Genomic DNA, 19,463 nt, shown 5'->3' on the forward strand with positions numbered 1-19,463 from the left:
GGCACCGGAGAAGAAGCTGAAGCCAGAGGCAGGGAAAGATGCGCAAGAGAGGGAACCCGAGCCCACAGCATCCGGGACGGACGCGCAGTAACGCGGGTCGGGCGCCGGGTACCAGGTCAGGGGTAAGCTTTGAGGGCGGGGCGCGGAGAAGCGGCAGCGGGGCGCACGGGCGCGGCTCCCTGCACGATGTCCCTTTCCGCCTCTCCTCTTCGGGAGACCGCGGGGAGGGCGGGCGCGGTTCCGGGGGTGGGCGGGCTGGGCGGGGAGAGGGCGGGGCCGCCGCACTGGCTTCTCCTAGCCCCTCCCGCCGGCAGCCAGAGGGAGCCGAGCCTCCGCCAGCTCTGAGGGGCTGGCGCTGGAGCGCTGCGCAGCGCAGCCCTATCGGTCCGCGGAGCGGGCTGAACTGAAAGCCGAGCGCTGCCGCGGGAGGCGGGCGATGGGGTCAGGTGCCGCCGGCCGCGCCATGGACGGGCCGCGCCTGCTGCTGCTGCTGCTCCTGGGGGTGAGTGCTAGCTGGAGGGGAGCTCGCGCTCTTTCCCGGGACCGAAACCTCGATGAGTCCAGGTTTCCCTGAGGAAAAGCAGAAAAGAGCGTTGGGGTCCCAGATGCTGGGGGGGCGGGGTGGATGGCGAGAGAGAAGCTCCGATGCCAGTATCCACGGAGGAGCGTCTCAGGTTCTCCGAGCGAAGAGGCGACCCTGAGATTTAAGGTAAAGATGCGAAGAAGAGAGGCGCACGGAAGCAGGTCCTCGTGTGCCATAGGAGGTGTGTGTGGAGAAGCTGGGAGGGGTCTCTCAGGAGAGAGTCATGGGGCTCTCGGATGCCTGGGTTCTTCGGAAGAGGGCGCTTGAATGCGGGATCTAGAAGCGACTTTCCCTCTGAGCATCTTGATCTCTGGAGAGTCGTGGGACGGAACCCAGGCTAGAGAAGGACGAAGAATGGGACGGGAACTAGAAAAGTGAGAGGCGAGCGCAGTTGGGGTGGGGAACCGGAGACGAGGAGATAAGAACGGTGTAGGAGGAGGATGGAGGGACTGGAGGCAAGGGGACCGGGCATCGGACAATGAAGACCAGCCAGACAATGGGGTGGGGGGAGGGGCGTGGGAGGGAGAGGTTCGGGGAGCGGGGCTCTGTGGAAGGGAGGGAAGTGGGTTAGGCAGGGCAGAAAAGGGACGCTGGTGAGGGAGATGGAGAGAGGGAAGCAAAAGGAGAGAGGACGGAGTAGGGAGAGCAGACCCTGAGTGGTCTGGGCCCCGCCTGTCCGCCGAGAGACAGTGGGACGAGAAGAGAGAGCAGAGACGCAGACTCTTTCCGCATGTGTCCCGCGCTCTTTCTCGCGGGGTAGGGGAATTGTGGTTTGGGGTCCGAGGCTGGGAAAGGAGTGCCCACCTCGCCATGGCGAACCTGCTTCCCCGGTTCCCCAGCGACCTGCGGGCTCCCTCTACGCATTTATTCTCGCTGTTAGAAGCAGAGCTGCGGACTGGCTGGGACGAAGCAGGCGCCGTCTGTAGGGTTCTGGCCGCTGCCACTTCTCGGGGTGCAGAGAGGCGGGACTCGCAAAGTGGGGAAGGTCCAGGCAGTGCGCTGCCGAGGGGGCGCGCCGGCGAGGGCGGCCGGCAGGGGGCGCTGCGGCGCGAAGGCAGAGCGATCGCAGCTACTGGTGCGACCCGGACTGCGCGCTTCACCCGCCACCCGGACCCCCTGTTAAGTCAACCTGCCGCAGCGCCGCCCCGACCGTTCGCTACGTTTCAGCGAACGGCGGAGGGCGGGGGTCGGGGTTCTGCCCGCGCCCCGCCCAGCTTTCGGTGAAAGACTCCCGGCTCGGAACAAGATAGAGGGTCTCAGACATTTCGGCAGAGGACTGCGGGTCTTAGCGTCGAGGTCCCCCCGGTAGATCTGACAGGACATTCAGGACCCGATGTGTGGCCGTGAAGGGAGGGCCCTGGAAGGTTCTGCAATGGAGATGTCCTCACTCTCCCTGCCGTCTTCATCTCCTCTGGGCACTGAGTCCCCAAACCCCCATTTTACAGACAAGGAGACTGAGGCTCTGAGAGTTTTAACCAATTGGTCAAGGAAGGTCCCACAAGCAAGTTGAGCCAGAATCCTAGGGAGACTGCCCCTCATCTGACTGCCAGCTCGGTATCTCCCGTACGTCTTACGGGGCAGCACGGCGTCCCAGCTCCGGAGAAGAGCTGCGCGTCTCGGCGGCGAGCGGGCGGGAATATGGGGGCTCGGATGGGCAGAGACCCATCCCCGAAGCTCAGCACAGGCCCCCGGAGCGGTCCATACCTGTGGCTGCGTCCGGGGATTTGGGAGTGACTGCGGGCACGTCTGCGCACTAACACCGTGGATTATAGAAGCTTTTCAGCCGGGGCCGGGCGGAGGGCGGGGGTCGAGGGGATGGCCGGGAGCGGCGATTGGGGCAGCCAGTAGTGCGGATTCCGGAGGGGCGAGGGCGTGGGCTCGGGATTTGGGCTGGAGAGTGTCACCCGAATAGAGAAAAGGCGAGGAAGGAAGGGAGCAGGGGGTGGAGGGCCTGGGGGCTCGGGAAGGTGGACCCGCGCAGAATCTGCCGCCCGCACCCCTGCGGCCCTCACCCCTGCCTCGCCGCGGGGCTGCTGTCTACGGGCTGGTCCTGAGCACCGCAGCGGTCCGAGTTTCTTCCTGGGCCGCGGCAAGAGAGTGCTGAAACCGGAGCGCGTCCCGGCGGGTCGACTGGCGGGCCGCGCCGGTAATGGAGGCACTTTGTCATTCAGACGTCTGTAACCGGAGCCGCCGGCTGGCTAATGCGCCTAATAGGGATGCAACTAGGACAGCAAATGCGAGGACAGGAGCGGGCGGGGGAGGAGACCCCGGGAGGGAAGGGGTCCCCGCCCCGCTGTACCCGCCGGGTCGCGTTCACGCGCCTCGATTCTTCCCTGGGGTGCGAGGCTCGGAGGCGGGAATAATAAAATTGGTTGAGTGCCTACCGTGTGCCACGCACTGCCCTGGGTAATTTCTCTTGTGTTATTTAATCGGTATAAGGTCCCAGCAGAGCAAATCTAGTTATTCCCATTTTACAGTTGAGAAAGCTGAACCTCTCAGGAAGGAAACTAGGTTCCCCCAGTTAGTATGTGGTGGCACCCTTGTTGGAACCCAGGATTCCTGGCTTGGAGTTCACTCTTTCCTCCTTATGCCAGGCACACTCCCCTGCCCAGCCTTCCAGATCACGGAAGGACACGTGGCCCTGAATCACCACTAGACCTGGAGATTAGACTCTGTCCTATGCCCTTGGCACCGCAGATTTGTAACTGAGCCCCTTCACCGACCCCCCTCCCCCGACTCAGAACCCTGCTCCCTTTCAAAGTCTTCCTGCAGCATCCTCCTCAGTAATTAGATCTTGTTTCCCCCTCAAACTCCACCCCTGTTTCAAGGGATGGGGGGGGGGGGGGGCATGTGCCAGCGCCTCCTCAGAGTTTGCATTGGTCTCAAAAGAGCCTTCCCATATTTGAAAACTCTCCAACCCCTTCACCCAGCCAATGGCTCCATTCGCCTAAGGAACCCTTTGCTGAAGCTATTATGAATAGTTAGGACTCATCACACTGAAGCCTTCCTATAGTTTCAAATTCTTTCAACTATTTTGGCGTGTTTTCTGTTTTGTCCAGTTTTTTTTTTAATTAATTATTAAAAAGTCAGTTCACCTAACGGTATTTCCACCTTAGTTTCTTGAAAGCCAGGACATGGCAAAAAAAGATTTGCAAACATTCTCGAAAATGGAATGAGTAAATATAATAAACGTAAATTTCAAGCAAGTGTGTCTATCATTTTGGTAAATTGCTCATTTTGGAACAATTAGCCTGAGTCCTAGTGACCCCCCACCCCACTTCTCAGGATTGCCCGGCCTTGGACCAATAGTTGGTGTAGTCAGGTTAGTGCTTCCCAGGCACTTCGGGGCATGACTTCTGAGGGCCTCAGTTTCCACGTCTGTCCCTCAAGCCTTCCTCCTCGGCTTCTGGAACAGCTGTTTGAGGTGATATTGCCTCTCCCTCATGGCACTGTGACTCCTGCCAAGAATCAGGGACCCTGTCTCATTGGAAACTCTTAGTTTAGTGCCCAGTAAATATTTGAGTTAGTTAACTTTAAACAGAGCAGTTCTCCAGCCTCTTTTGGCCTGCATACCCTCTTCAGACTCCTCTTGGTGGGTAAATCTCTCTCCATTTCTATCCTGCCCCCTACTCTGAGATGGTTTCCCCTGTTTGGGGATGGCTCAGTTCTCCTCTCCCACTGCCTACCCCTCAGGCTCAGCAGCTCACTCTCTATAAGATAAAACACTTATTTGGTAACCAACATTTATTGAACTCCTATTATGCACCAGGCAGAGTTACATACTTTATTTCATTTAATTTTCAAAGCAAACTTGGACAGTAGATATCACCAATCCAGTGTTTTAGGGGGGGAAATTGAGGCTTAGAGAGATTGAGAATTGACCCAAAGTAGCATACTATTAAGTAGCAGATATGGAATGTTTTGAAATAGAAAACAAAACAAGCTTAGGAAACACATGGTTACTAATTATGTGGCCTGGATTCCAAACGGAAGGCTTTGGAGAAGAGAGAGGACCACAGGCTGCCGCAGGGAAAGAGGCTTCCAAAAGAGGGGCTTGCATGAGGCTGCCCCTCCGCCCACGAATGCCATAGACAGACCCCCTCAGCTATCTGGAACCCAGGTCTGTAGCAGCCTCAACTAACTGGAACACAGCCAAAAGCCACAAAAGACCTTGGAAAAGAGAAAAGAGAGGTCCCAAAGTGAATAAACACCATACTCATTTATTTACTGCCTCCAGCAACCCTGAGAGGCAGAAACTGTCATGGTTACCTAATGACAAAGAAACTAAGGCACAGAGAAATTCAAAACCTGTCCCAGGTCACCCAACTTGTAAGCCATGAGCCAGTAATCAAAGCAGTGAAGGCAGCGGAGGAGGAAGGCAGCTGTTTTACTCTTGAGTATTGCCCTCTTCTAGTTCAGATCCTGCTTACACTCAATTTATATACCTTCTTCCCAGGGCTAGTTACATATTTTCTAAAGATTCACTTTGTTGTTGTTTAGTCACTAAGTCGTGTCCAGCTCTTTTGCTATCCCATGGACTGTAGCCATCTTACCTGAAGCTGGCCAGGCTCCTCTGTCCATAGGAATTCCCAGGCAAGAATACTGGAGTGGGTTAACATTTCCTTCTCCATATCTTCCTGATCCAAGAATTGAACCCATGTTTCCTGCACTGGCAGGAACTCAAAGAGACGAAAGTGTGTTACCTTGGGATAAAGAGCACAGGGCTTCACTGCATTGCATCCTGGAATACTTGCTGATGTAAATATTGAGTCCCTGAGTCATGGGGAAACCGTGAAGGCATGATCCAGAGGAGGAGGAAGGTGCAGCCTCCATGGTTAAAATGAGAAACATTAGGTGAGAACAGCAAAGCCATGACTTTCCGGAAACTCAGCTATCCAGAAAGTCAGTCTCTGGAGTGCTAGTTAATTGAGGCCGTATAATATTATGTTCTTAAATATTCCATAAATATACATGTTGGGTCCCTAATATGTGCCAGGTACCATCACAGGCACTGAGGCCACCACAGTCCCTGGCCTCAGGGAGCTGACAGTCCACTGGGGGACTCTGTAGAGTGTCAGAGCAGACAGGCGTGAACAGGGAGGACATGTGACAAGGCAGCTCTACCTGACGAAGCAAGAGACTGGGGCCACAGGACCAGTTCCCTGATGAAGTGCCATTTAAGCAGAATACTGAAGGATGAAAAGAAATCTATACAGACCCTTCTGGAATCTTGCTCACCTCCTGGGGGAAAGCCTGCATCTGGGACTGCCCCCTCCCCGGGCCACGGCTTCTGGTCTGCAGATGTTCCCAGCACTGTGTTCCTGCCACCTGGGGAGTGGACGGTGGCAACACCCAAGCTTCCCCTCCTGTGCTGCCTGTACCCTCCCACCAGTCTCTTGAGGACCCTAGGCTGCCTCCTAGACTGATCCAACCTGTCTATGCCCCCTGCCTCCACTGAACCCTAGTGAGACCTCAGGACAATTGAAAGGACTGAAGGGAAAGGAGTATTGGGAGCCATTGTGGGCAATTTAGAAGCAAGGAATGCCCAAATGACCCTTAAGGCTCCTCTCTAGTCCCATGATCCAAGAGCCCATACTTCCTCTGAGCATCAAATGAGAACTGCATGGTCTGGAGCCAGGGAAACAGGCTGTGGAGTTTTATTAGACGTTAAGACTTTTTTCAAGGAAAAGAAATATAAAGCAATCTGCCAGCAGCCCCTCCCTCTAGGGAATCCGGTGCTAAATCATTCCATCCATGAGCAAAGATGCCTCGGCAGCAAGAATCTGATTCCCCTTTCCGCTGTTTCCAGTGCTGTTCCCACTGACTGTATGGGGGCAGGGAGAAAAGGGCTGGTGGCTGGAAATCAGCCCTGAGGGAGCAGGGCTGCTGGGTGGTGAGAGCAGCCACTTTCTCATCATTGGTAACAGGCGTCCTTTTCCCCCCGCCTTGGCACCAGAGTCCTGATGATTGGCTGTTCATTTGCTTTGGCCCTGAGCTGTCTCCCTCTCTTAGCTGTCCAGAGAGATGAAAACTCAAAAGGAAATGCAGAGCAGGTCAGAACTCCCAGAGTGGAGTCAGGATTTGAACCCAAGGTCCCATCCCTCTGCCTTCTGTTCTTGGGCACAGACACCTCCCATTTGATCCTTAATGTATGGAATGGTAGGATTCAGGACCGAGAGTAGAGCTCTGCTAGCCTTTCTTAGAAAAAGACTCCCTTCAGGATAGACGCATCCCTGCAGGTGTGCAGCTTAGCAAGTGGCGTTTGGGCTAGATTTCAGCTTCAAGTTGCCCCCTTGGCTGGGAGCCCTGAGCCAGCTGCAACTTGTCTGCTGGTTCCTGACCGCTGCCCAAAGGCCCTCTGCTGATCCTCAGGTTACCTTCCCCACATGCTGTATCCTTGGGATTCCAGGAGTTACTGTAACCCCAAGGTGAACTTTGCAGAAGGTCAGCATCCGAGGCTCTGATCTCACAGCCCAGCAGCCTGCAGGGCTGTGCTGTCCCCTTGCCTTTCTTCCCTGTCAGCTTTCAAGTGCCAAATGCCTCCCTGGTGAGCTCATCCCAGGCCAGGTGGTTCCAATAGAAGGCTTTAGGAAGGGGTGTTTGCTCCCTCAGAATACATCCTGTCCCCTTTCTCTTGCCAATCTGACCTTCTGATCTTCCCCCACCCAGGTGTCCCTTGGAGGTGCCAAGGAGGCATGCCCCACGGACCTGTACACCCACAGCGGAGAGTGCTGCAAAGCCTGCAACCTGGGTGAGGGCGTGGCCCAGCCTTGCGGAGCCAACCAGACCGTGTGTGAACCCTGCCTAGACAGTAAGTAGAAAGTGTCCGGTGGGGGAAGGAGAGAAGAATGGAAGGGAGGGCAAGGGGACTGGCAGGCATGCCCAGTAGAGGCCTTACAAGCACTCTGGGTCCTAGCAGGAACTCCGGCCCACCACCGCATGGGTGCCAGAAGTGAGTCTGACCCAGCATAGGAGACAGAGAGGGGCAGCTCAGAATGGATGAGGGAAGTATACAGAGGGAGAAGAGGGGCATGATAGGGGATCCCCAGGAGGTGCCCGTTCCCAGCCCCCAAGTAGGGAGGCCTAGTAGAAGAGTGTGGCTAGGTGGGAGGAGTAGCTGATGCTAAGATCAGCTAAAAATATCATCTGCGCTGCAAAATCAATGGCTGCCACTTACCCTCAGCGCATTTGGGGGAGGGGAAGAGGATCAAATCCTAGCTACCCTGGAGACTGACCTTGGGGGATCCTGGGAGGGTGTCGCTACCACCCCCCATCAGCCCCCAGCAGCTCCCACTATCCCCCCCTCCCCCCGCCACTGCTCCCCAGGGCAACTCTACTCCAGTTCTGACAGGAAAGAGTTTTCCCCAGGCAACAGGGATGGGGGTTGGAGTATTACAAGGATGTCCTTACTGAGGAGTGATGTTGGGTGCAACAGGGGGGAGGGGCACTGTGGCCATTCCTACCTGGGATTTCCTTGAGGAGGGGAGAGAACCCCATCTTCCAGAGGTTCTGGATGAGGTGGTGGGTCTGTGATCTGAAATTCTGTGCCCTTGTCTCATCTCTGATGCATGTCTCATCTCTGATGGATGCGCCCCCCTCACCAGTTGCTTTCAGGCCATGAACCCTTTTCCTGACTCTGGAAACCTTTCCTCTTGACAGTTAGGTCCTGCCTTCTACCTGGCACTCAGTGCCCATCTGGGGGGCCAGTGGGAACTCTACTCAGATTGTTCTTTAATCATGTTGGGAAACCAGGGTATAGGAACTGGGAACTCTGACTCCGCCTGTCTTACCTTGGGTGTCTTGCCACCGCCACCACCACCATCACGACCTCCAGGTACCACTCTGCACACAGCATATCTATGTTTCAGGCAACCCCAACTCCTTGGTGTCCCACACACAGTTTTCCTATTTCTGTGCTTGTGGATCCTGTAACTCCATCCCCCAGCAGAGGGATGCCAGGTAGGGAAGGCTAGACATCCCTTTGCTACCTTGCCATCTGGGTACCTTCCCTGGCCCTGGCCTAACAGGGTTTCCATCCCAGGGCAGGGCTAGCCAATCACAGCTGCCCTGGAATCTCCCATGCTGTCCTCTCATTTCTTACCCAGGACCTCTTCTCTTTGGACCCTAAGTCTCCCAGGATGGGACCCTAATCCTTTTGTCAAAGCAAGGGCTGGGATACAGGAGGCTGAGAGAGGGCATCTTCAGGGAAGGGGAGCAGAGAGGCAGCTCAGAAATCCCACTTCCTCCCTCCACTCCCCTCCCTTCCTCTTCTCTCACATTTCCCCGCCCCCCCCCCCCAGCTGTGTTAACAGGCTGCCTTTAAAAGTCTACTTTATGGGATGGAGACCCCAGCGGACTTTCCCTCTATCCTCAAAACGTTTCCACAAGGAAACCCATTAAGCTCCTGCCTTCATTCTCTGCCAAAAAAGACCACATTTTTCCCGCCCCCTAAAACCCTCTCCTAGGAGTTCGCAGCTAATTTTCTGTATTTTCCCATGAGCAGGGCCCTCTCCTTCCCCTCCCGTGTGACTAGACTCACCCCGCTGCCACATGCCAACTAGATAGGAGCTTCTTGTATAAATTGGACATCTTGCCTTTGCTGTTTATGTTTGGAAGTCCTTTCTGTTTGACTGTATCCCTGCTACTGAATTTATCATTGCCCACCCCAGGGGCCCAACTGTTACAGGATCCCTGCTGTGTGTCAAGTGCTTTATGGTGGAATTTCACTTATTCCTCACCACAACCCTGTGAACAGAAACATTATTCCCAGTTTTACAGAGAAAGAAAAAAGCTCAGAGAGGTTAAGTAAGACACCCAGAGTCACACAGCTAATAAAGTGATGGAAGCAGGTTTTGAATCCAGATCTGCTTGATGCCTAGGAAGAGAAACACAGGAGTTGCTCTGCCAGAAGTGACTTGAAACTGAAGGCTCTCTTCAGGCCCATCTCTATCTTTTCTTCTCTCCATCCACCCCCCAACTCCCAACTGCTGCCCCTTTCACTTCTCTCTGCTTTTTTCCCTCTTTGCTTTTCCAGCCCTAATCCCAGCCTCCAAGATAATGACCCTGTGCTCCATCTTGTCTCTGGATGCTGTTGGAGAAGGTTAAGATAGGACCCCCACAGCAAGCCCCAATTTCCCTCCATTGGCATCCTAATCTGCTAACCTCTACTGCCACATTCTGAGCTATCCTCTTTCCCCAGTTCTCAGATCCTAAATATGTGTTCTTCCTGCCCTTGGAGCAAGGATACATTCTCTTGGATTCAGTTTGGCATGGAGTTCTCCACCCTGGGCTAGAAAGGGTAAAGAAGATATGGCTCTGTGCCTACCCACTCTTTGCACGAGGCAGAAAGGACCCTGGCATCCGTCCCCTTACTCAAGCGCATGAGTCAAGAGTAAGCTTGGAAATTTTTCCTCCATGCCCTTTGACTCATGCTCCAGAATAAGGGGAGGGATGCCAGGGTCCTCTCTGTCTCGTGCAAAGAGGGACCACACACACAAGTCCTTTATTCCTTCTAGCTTCAACCCCTCCTGCTGTGCCTTTCTTACCAGGAGTCCCATCCCCACCCTCTGGAGCCAAGCCCTTCAGCAGCGTGGGGCAGCGCCATGGGTGGGAGATTTTGTCATCTAACCCTAGTCACTCCCATCCAGGCCACACCTGAGCCGCTGCCTGTGCGGATAGAAATGAAGGGCAGCGGAGGCTCTCTTGGAAGGCTGGCCATGCCTGGGCTGGGTTCACAGCTCAACTCTGGCCTGGGGGAAGGGCTGGGTGGGAACCACGCTCAGATTATTCCTTAATCATGCTGGGAACTCTCCGAGAGAATCTGGAGAGAATCTGCCAAGAAATTTACCGGCACCAGCTGCGTTACCCCCTGAGACTTCAGGGCCAGAGTTTCCGGGGCCGGAGCATGGGGCTCCTGGCTCCCTTTCTCCTTCCCAGCTTTCCCACACCCAGAATCAGGGATGGGAGGAAGAAGAGGGGAGTCCATGAGGGGACGAGGTGGGCCGAGGGGCTCCGGGGATGGGGCCGGGAGGGCCTCCAGCGTCCCAAGTGCCCCCAGGGCAGGAGACTAAAATCGGGGTGCGGCTCCCCCACCCCCATGCCGCCCATCCCTCTGTCCTCAGGCGTGACCTTCTCGGACGTGGTGAGCGCCACGGAGCCGTGTAAGCCGTGCACGGAGTGCGTGGGGCTGCAGAGCATGTCGGCGCCCTGCGTGGAGGCCGACGACGCCGTGTGCCGCTGCGCCTACGGCTACTACCAGGACGAGACGACCGGCCGCTGCGAGGCGTGCCGAGTGTGCGAGGCGGGCTCGGGGCTCGTGTTCTCCTGCCAGGACAAGCAGAACACCGTGTGCGAGGAGTGCCCCGACGGCACGTACTCCGACGAGGCCAACCACGTGGACCCCTGCCTGCCCTGCACGGTGTGTGAGGACACGGAACGCCAGCTGCGGGAGTGCACGCGCTGGGCCGACGCCGAGTGCGAGGGTGAGGGGCCGGGGCTGCAGGGCTGGGGAGGGCGCGAGGGGCTGCGAGCTCGCAGGGCCGGCTGGGAGGCCCCGACCCTGGCCGGCAGGTTCTGCAAGGGTCCGGCCGTGGCTTGCAGCGGCAGCCCCCCATGGCCTCGAGCCAGCAAACACTCTCCTGATCTTTCCCACCAAAGGACCCCATCCACTGTTAGCCCCTCTGGGCGAAGTGTTTGGAAAGCCAGCCTTGTCCTCCCAGGCCACACTCGGTTCCCGCGCTTTGGTAACCTGTGGCTGCCAGCTCGGGACTGGGTGGGTGGCAGATGAGCGGCAGACAGGGGGCCTCCGTGGCCGGAGCACAGATGGTGCATGTTTGAGCCTGAGGTAGACTCTCTGAACTGGAGAAGGGGCCTGAGGACCCTCTGGAACTGGGACCCTTTGGCTCTGAGACCCATTGTGGCTCTGAGACCTGGGATAGAGTCCGCCACCCTGTCACTTACCGAGTGACATCAAGAAGGTCACTTTGGTTTCTGGACCTCGGTTTCCTACTGGTCACAAGGTTTCCAGGTTAAGGATGGGGGCTGGTTCACTTCAACTTGCTGGGGAGGGGTCAGTAGTCACTGTTACGTTTAGCCAAGGATGAAGTGGGACCCAGGGAACACTAAGGAGATCGTGAGAACAGGGGCTTTGGGACAGAGAAGGCAGAGGAAGCAGCAGGCCTGGGGTTTGGGAGCCTGAGGATGAGGCAGGTGCATGTGGAGAGCCCTCAGCTCCCTGGGGGGATGGGAGCTGGCTGTGCCCACCTTAGTTGGATGGGCAGTTCCTGGCATGGGAGGAGGAAGCCCTGTGGTAGCCGGGCAGAACTGTTTTGGTCCCCTGGTTGGTGACATCCATCTTGGGGGAGAGGTTGACAGTGCCTTTACTTTCTGTCGCTCTATGACTGGGCACCCATTTAGCTATTTCCCTTTGGGACCTAACCCTCAGGGTGCTCTCACTATGAGCAGGCAACAAGTTCCTCCTTCTGGGAGCCCTGAGTTGGACAGGACAGAGTTGGCCTTTGCCCCAGTCTGCTGAGGGAGATGGTCCCAGCACCCAGTTCCCAGGAGATATCTCCCCTTTGTGCTGGGGGCAGCACAGCCTCTGCCTTCAATCTGCCCCCAGTCGGGTGGGGGAGGCAGATCCCCTGCTGTAGAGAGCCTCTGCTCTGACTCACCCGTGCCGGCCTTCCAAATCCTGTGATCCTCTGGTGCCAGGACCTCAGGGTGGAGAGGGCTGTTAAGCTGGGCTGAGGCCAAGCATGTGTGTGAAGCTCCCTGCACTGGGATGTGGGGTAGGGGTGGAGGAGTGGGACATGGTAGTTCTGGTGGCAATTGCCCTGGGCCAGGAGACAGGCAAGTAGCCTCAGGCACAGGGCAGAGCAGGGGGAGTTTCAGCAGCCTGCAACGGGCAGCGGGTGGCACGCTTCTGTGGGCAAGTTGGGACCGGCTGGTGGGGGGTGGGAGTTAGGGGTGCGGTTAGAGCAAACAAAGGTGCCTGCTGGGAGAAGGGTGGGCTCTGCCTACAGGGGCACTCACAGATTCCTTCCAGATACCGCTCTGCTTGTCCTGGGTTAAATGTCAGCTCCAGGGCAGGGGGGAGCATTTCAGGAAATGGAATTTGATTTGTGGTAGTTTGGCCGCCCCCCTCCCCTCCAGTGCAGGGTATATTCCTTGCATATACATTTCAGGTGTCCACATGGTGAGTCACCCACCTTGGGGGCAGAACCTGACCCCCTAGCCCTCAACTAGAGAAATTTGGGTTTAGAAGGAGTAACCCAGTCCTTCTTTCTACTACCCACCCCCAAGTCTGAGAGCTCCTATGCCGGAAACGGCTGTCAGGACCTGCCAGGGGCTTAGTGGGTTGGAATGCTAGAGGACGTGGTCACATCTGGATCTCATCCTCGCCCTCCGTTAGGGGGGCATTCAGGAGACCAGGGGAAAGCGCCCTGGAAGTGCTGTCTTCAGCCTTGTCTGGCTACCACCCTCCCTCAGCTCTTCCCTTCTGCTCCTGAATCTCTGTGATGCCTGATTCACTGGCCTTCCACCTAACTGTGCCTTCAGCCTCTGGGTTTGGGTCACTTGAGCAGAGCTGTACCCTCAGCCTCAGGGCTCAGGTTGCCCCTCCAGCTGGCCCAGTCCCCTATCCAGGCAAGAGAAGACCCTCCCCAAACCAGCGCCTTGTCAGAAGGCAGGGCTGTGTCTCCTCCATTCCCTGCCCCACCTCTTCCATCCCCTCCTTCCCAGGACTGAGATGAGGAAGGGGAGGGATAGGGCAGCAGATGGCAGCCCCCTCGCCAGTGCCAGCCAGATGGATTCCAGAGTCACATCTGGGGACCTTATTCCTCAGAAGGTGCTGAAAATGGGGGCCTTTGAAGCATCTTTGCCTTGAGCCAAGGAGGTCTAGAAAACCAGTGGGCAGCTTCAACTCTAACTTGGGTGGGCAAACTGAGGGCTGAGTGGGGCAGATCTGGGGAGCAAAGTGCCCACGCTTCACCCCAGTGGCGTGTCCTGTCTGCTTTCCCTCCCTGACTCAAGAGTGGGAAGCGAGGATAGATGGGGTAGGCAACTCTGCCCAGACAGGTACCCCCAGGTCGTCCAGAGCCCACAACCCCCGGTACTGCCTTCAGCTGGGTGACAGAATGGAAAATACCACCCACTGCTGCCAGGGAGTGCTCAGTCCCCTACCAGGGAGGCTGGCAGTGCCCAGCTGGTATGAAAAAACCTAAATAGGTGGCAGAGCAGTCTCCCTCCCCTGAGACAGGGCAGTGCCTGGTCTGGGGGCTTGCTCTCCGCCAGCAGTCCTCATTCTTCCCCACTTGGGTTTGGGTTGTCTGACACTGTCTTCTCTGGATGGCAAGATCAGATGGTATGGGGGCTACACAGGGCAGGAAGTAGAGGCTAGCCACTATCCATGGACCGGCTGGAGGGAAGCGAGCCAGCTGTGTACCTCCCCACCCTGCCCGAGCCTAGAGCTAGGACATGAGAGACTGGAAAGAAGGCTGGTGCCAGCTCTCAGAGGGTGGTGCATGGGACAGTACCTCTCTGCCACACCCAACTACTCTTATCCTTCTTTAGGACAGGGGTGACTGGGACCACTAGGACAACCTGGGGCCAGAGAAATTACATTTCGCTAGCCTGATTCCAGCTGGAGGCATCCTAGTGCTCATTTTCTTCTTTGTGTGTTTATCTCCACGTGAGGCTTCTGGGTACCTAGAGTAGGCAGAGTTGAATTCTAGGGTCACAGCTTTCCCTGAGATGGAAAGGAGCTTGAAGACTATCTCTTTTGATATCCCCATTCTGTAGACACGGAAATTGAGGTCCTGAGAGTTGAAGGAACTGGTTCAGAGTCACACAGGAAGTCAGTGACAGAGCTGAAGGGGGCCGAGGGCCGTTGATTCTTAGATCCTTGGTCTTCTCCACCATCGTGATGTCGTATATCCCATCCCAGCCCACACCTGTATGTATAGCCGCTGGGCATACAAGCACCTGAGGCAGGGCCGGCCGGGGCTGGGGTGAAGCTCTGGGGGTCAGAACCTAGGGGAGGGACTCAGGGGGAAGTGGGTCCTCACTCCTGTAGCCTTTTCTCCTAGAGATCCCTGGACGTTGGATTACACGGGCCACACCCCCAGAGGGCTCAGACAGCACAGACCCCAGCACCCAGGAGCCGGAAGTACCTCCAGAGCAGGATCTGGTAACCAGCACTGTGTCAGATGTGGTGACCACGGTGATGGGCAGCTCCCAGCCTGTGGTGACCCGAGGTACCGCCGACAACCTCATCCCTGTCTATTGCTCCATCCTGGCTGCTGTGGTTGTGGGCCTTGTGGCCTACATCGCCTTCAAGAGGTGAGAGGGGGAACCCGAGACAGGGAGCCAGATACTTGGCCTCAGGGAGAGCTTTGCTGTGACCATGACCTGAAAAGGCACACACTCTTTTAACTCAATCCCAAACTAAGCTCATCCTCACTTGCCATCAACTTCACCCTGAAGTCTTTACTTCAAGGTGTGGCAGGTCAGCAGAAGGTAAGGAAGGGGATCATTCCTGTCCTGTCCTGGTGCCAGCACCTCCCCACCCCCATTCTGCTCCCCAGCTGACTCCTCAGCCTCCAACTGCACACACAGCTTCTTTTACCAGCTGTTTGCATCCTCATTCCCTGGACCCCATTTATTCACACAGTTACCTGTGTGTGTGTATCTTTCTTGGCCATGTCACACATGGATATTATGGCACTCATGTCCAGAAATCCAGGATGTGGTGAAGACCTCGAAAGCATTTTAGATGTTTAAATGCATTTTCCATTCTTTAGAAAAAATCATCAAAGAAATAACATGGTTGTTTGGGATAATGCAGAGAAGATCAATGTCTTGTAAAGCAAAAAGTAGTAAAACCTCCTTTTATCTCCCCAAATCCTACCTACCCCTCTCCTCTTTGGAATCTGCTTGGAATGGATCCCTACCAGCCATTTTCTTGCATTTATAAACACATGTGTATAAAATCTTTTATAGTTATATGTACACACAGATTGGCTTTTTTTTTTTTAACATCAATTTGATCACACTCTACGTCTTCTACAACTTACTTTTTCACTAATTTCCCTTGGGAGAGCTTTCCTCAGAACATACAGATTATCTGATTATTTATGACTGCTCATTCAATAATATGGGTGGAGTATAATTTATTTAACCAGTCTCCTATTGATGGACATTTGGTTTGCTTTTAGTTTTTCCTTATTGCTTATAATAGCAGGGGAAATCCTTACACGTACGCCTGCACACATGTGGGAGTACTTTAGAAGGAAAGATTGGGAAAACTGAAATTGTGGGAAGTCATTTATTTGTGCACCATTCATCCCATGGACATTTACTGAACACCGGCCACATACACCAAGCCCTGGGTGCCGCTGTGCCCTCACGGTGCTTCCGGTGTGGGCCAGGGACAGGTATGTAGAGGAAGGACAGGTGTGTAGAGAGCCTCCCGTGCTGGGCGGGGGTTAGGGACCAGCCCCCACCAGGCCTCTGGTGCTCACACGCCAGAGCACACTCCCTTTAGCCACGTGGCCGTGTGGCTCCTCAGGCTCTGAGACTGGGCCTGTGCTCCGGCTCCAGGTGGAACAGCTGCAAGCAGAACAAGCAAGGAGCCAACAGCCGACCTGTGAACCAGACACCCCCACCAGAGGGAGAAAAGCTGCACAGCGACAGCGGCATCTCTGTGGACAGTCAGAGCCTGCATGACCAGCAGCCCCACACGCAGACTGCCGCAAGCCAGGGTGAGCAGCGGGGCCGGGCGGGGGGTTACTGAGAGAGGGAGAACAGGAGGAACCAGGATGGGACTGCAGAGGGGCTGGCTGCAGGCCTCTGGGTGAAGGATGGAAGAGGCGGGGTGAGAAAGCGGGTAGAAGAGGCCCTTGCCAGTGGAATGACTTGGGAAACAGAAGCTTTGACAAACTGGAGCATCTAGACTCATCAAGCTAATTGTCCCCCAGAGCTAATTACTCCTCAGAGTGGATGCAATTAGCCTCCTGCCCAGGACTTCTGGGGAACAAGTAGTTAATTATGTCCCCTAATTGGTAGCCCATAGCCCAGCTCCAGACACTTTGCTGCAGTTGAGTCTAGGACCAGAAGTCCTGTCTCCTCTGCCTTGATTAATTGCTGGGGGGCAGGGGCAGGGAAGTTAGGGGCTGGGGATGGTTCTGGAGCTAAGGATGAGGAAGAGACATGAGTCAGCATCCCCCAGGTGCCTGCACTGCCCTGCCCACATCCAGGACTGCATCTTGGGCATCCCTCTGCTTCTAGGCTCTTGGGTCCTCCCCAGACTGAGAGGAGAAATGCCTCAGCCCATCTTGGGTCTTATTCCAGGCCCCCACACCCACTGTGGGAGAAAGGGGATCTAGTGGGTAGTGCCTGACTCCCCCTGGGTTCTTGGCAGCCCTCAAGGGTGATGGAGGCCTCTACAGCAGCCTGCCGCTGGCCAAGCGGGAGGAGGTGGAGAAGCTGCTCAATGGCTCTGCGGGGGACACCTGGCGGCATCTGGCAGGCGAGTTGGGTTACCAGCCTGAGCACATAGACTCCTTCACCCATGAGGCCTGCCCTGCCCGTGCCCTGCTGGCCAGCTGGGCCGCCCAGGACAGCGCCACACTCGACACCCTCCTGGCGGCCCTGCGCCGCATCCAGCGAGCCGACATCGTGGAGAGCCTGTGCAGCGAGTCTACGGCCACGTCCCCCGTGTGAGCCGGCCCGGGAGCCCCTGCCCTGCCCCCACATTCCAACGACTAATGCTCCAGCCAACCCTGCGGGTCAGAGCTGCCCGACTCTGGGCAGGGCCTCAGAGCCCGGGCCCCCGAACCACAGCTCCATCACTGCTCCTGTGTTGTCCCACCGCTTCCAATCATCGCTTCTCCCTCTCCAGCGCCATAAGTGCCCCTGCTGCCTCACCCACCCTCTTTGCCCTGTTGCCATCTCAGGCCCCCTGCTCTCTTCTCGCCCTGCTTCTCGGGGTGCCAGCCCTTCCCACCTTAGCAGGTTGTCATATCTGGGGGGCTGACACCAGGGATGGTGTTGGGGGCATGACAAGGCTCCAGAGACTCAGAAGGAAAGACTGAGGAAGCAGAGCCGTGGACACTACACTGTGAACTTGGGGGACGAGGGAGCACCTTCGTGACCTAAACGTCCCTCAGCCCCCTCTCCTCCTCCCCTCTGGCCTAAGATGAAGAGCCTCAGAGGTTTATCAGAGCTGGTAAGGGGGTTGAAATCTAGTCTATCCCCCTCGTCATATAGGACCGTGAGGCCCAGAGAGAGGTAGTCATTTGCCCAAAGCATCCAGCAATGAAGAAGCCAAAGATGAGCTGTCCCCTCACCCTGAATGAGGGGCACAGGCCTCAGGCTTGCTGGAGAGGACCAGGCGACCCTCTGGCAAGTGTCTCAGCCAAGCCCAGTCTGCTCTTCACCATCTCCAGGCCTGTCCAGCCCCTGTGAAGGGCAGATGCTTCACCCAAGGCCTGACCCCAGTCAGAGTTGGGGTTTGTGGCAAGGAGTGCGGCTTCCCTCTGCCTGTCCCCTCAGGCAGGTCAGCGTGACATCTGTGGTGTGGCCAGTCTGTAAGTATTTGCCATCCCAGCACAGACCCGGAGCTGACACAGGCAGCATCTTCCCCTGGAGTTAGCCCTGGGGGGTCGGGAACTAAGGACCCCCCCCCCCAACCTGCAGCACACAGATTCACAGAGACACACACAGGATGAGAAATGTTGCTTCTCTCCAAGAGTTCTCTCTCTTGGGCCAAGGCCGGATCCTTCTGGGGCAGCTGCCAGAGAAGCATCGAAGGGAACTGAACTCTGCTTGCCGTCTTGCCTCACCCCCGGGTTTGGCGGGCCAAGGACGACTGAGGCTTGAGCTGGCGCCTGCCTTCCAAGGGCCTGCACGTGGAGGAATGCTCCCCCCTCCACCCTTTCGCTGCAAGCACGGGTTTGGCTGGGCCCCGGAGGCTGCAGTGAAGAAAAGTGGACCAGTGTGGGAACGCAGCAGGAAGAAACAGAGTGTGACCCGTCGAGGGTCTCTTCTGAGTTTAGATGACCCTTCAAAGGACTGCTTCTTCCCGAGTTTGGTACCAGAAAGGGGCCGTGAGGTCCCTCCTGACCTGTTCTGTTTTGCTTGCTGTTGGAATGAGTGTTGCCCCCCTCTATTTAGCATGAACGAGCCCCGAGCAGGGTGTGCACTGCCAGCCACCCCCTCCCCAGCCCAGGGGTCTCTCACCCCTGTATAAGAGACTGGGGACATTGTACATAGAAGGCACTTCTTTGACCTGAGTCAGTAACGGGAGGAGGAAATTCACCTGCTGACCCCTCACCTGTGAACATGGGGAGTGGGACAGAGTCGGAGGTATTTATTTTCCTCCCCAGCAGCCGGGGAGAGGGTTGGAGGTTGCAAGTATGTTTTAGCATGTGTTTGGTTCTGGGGCCCCTCCTGTCTCCCTTTGGGCTGAGATGGAACCCTTTTGCCCACTCCCTCCCCTGGCTGGGAGCTGTGAGCTCCAGAATCCTTGTCACCCTCCTGGTCACCTGCCCCTTGCATCCTGTGTAATCATTTCTTGGGTCTTCCTGAAACCTACACATAAAACATAAATGATGAACATTAAATAGCAAAGAAAAATTGTACAGAGATTTTCTGGAAACATACGTGGTTTGAGTTGGTATGGGGTTGTGTGTGTGTGGTAGGGACCTGGGTATAATTTTCAACTCAGCGAGTTCCTGTCCTATTCACACACCCCCCACACACACACATAAAGGGGAAGTTTTAACAGAAATCCAGCAAATTCACATGTGTCACCATGGAGTTAAGTGGGATGGAGACGGAGTGGGGGCCTTAGCCGCCAGACCTTGGAGAGGGAAAGTGT

The 19,463-nt window shown here is 56.1% G+C and overlaps 1 protein-coding gene across 1 annotated transcript; it reads left to right on the plus strand.

The window, feature by feature from the left end:
• Positions 1-298: 298 nt before the first annotated feature.
• Positions 299-19,230, plus strand: NGFR (nerve growth factor receptor). Its single transcript, XM_043470877.1, has 6 exons — positions 299-502; positions 7,253-7,394; positions 10,705-11,064; positions 14,671-14,923; positions 16,184-16,344; positions 17,004-19,230. The coding sequence occupies exons 1-6, from the start codon at positions 437-439 to the stop codon at positions 17,303-17,305; spliced, it is 1,284 nt and encodes a 427-aa protein (XP_043326812.1). The 5' UTR covers positions 299-436; the 3' UTR covers positions 17,306-19,230.
• The last annotated feature ends 233 nt before the right edge of the window (positions 19,231-19,463 follow it).

This window comes from Cervus canadensis, chromosome 1 (assembly GCF_019320065.1).
Source record: "Cervus canadensis isolate Bull #8, Minnesota chromosome 1, ASM1932006v1, whole genome shotgun sequence".
NCBI lineage: Eukaryota > Metazoa > Chordata > Mammalia > Artiodactyla > Cervidae > Cervus > Cervus canadensis.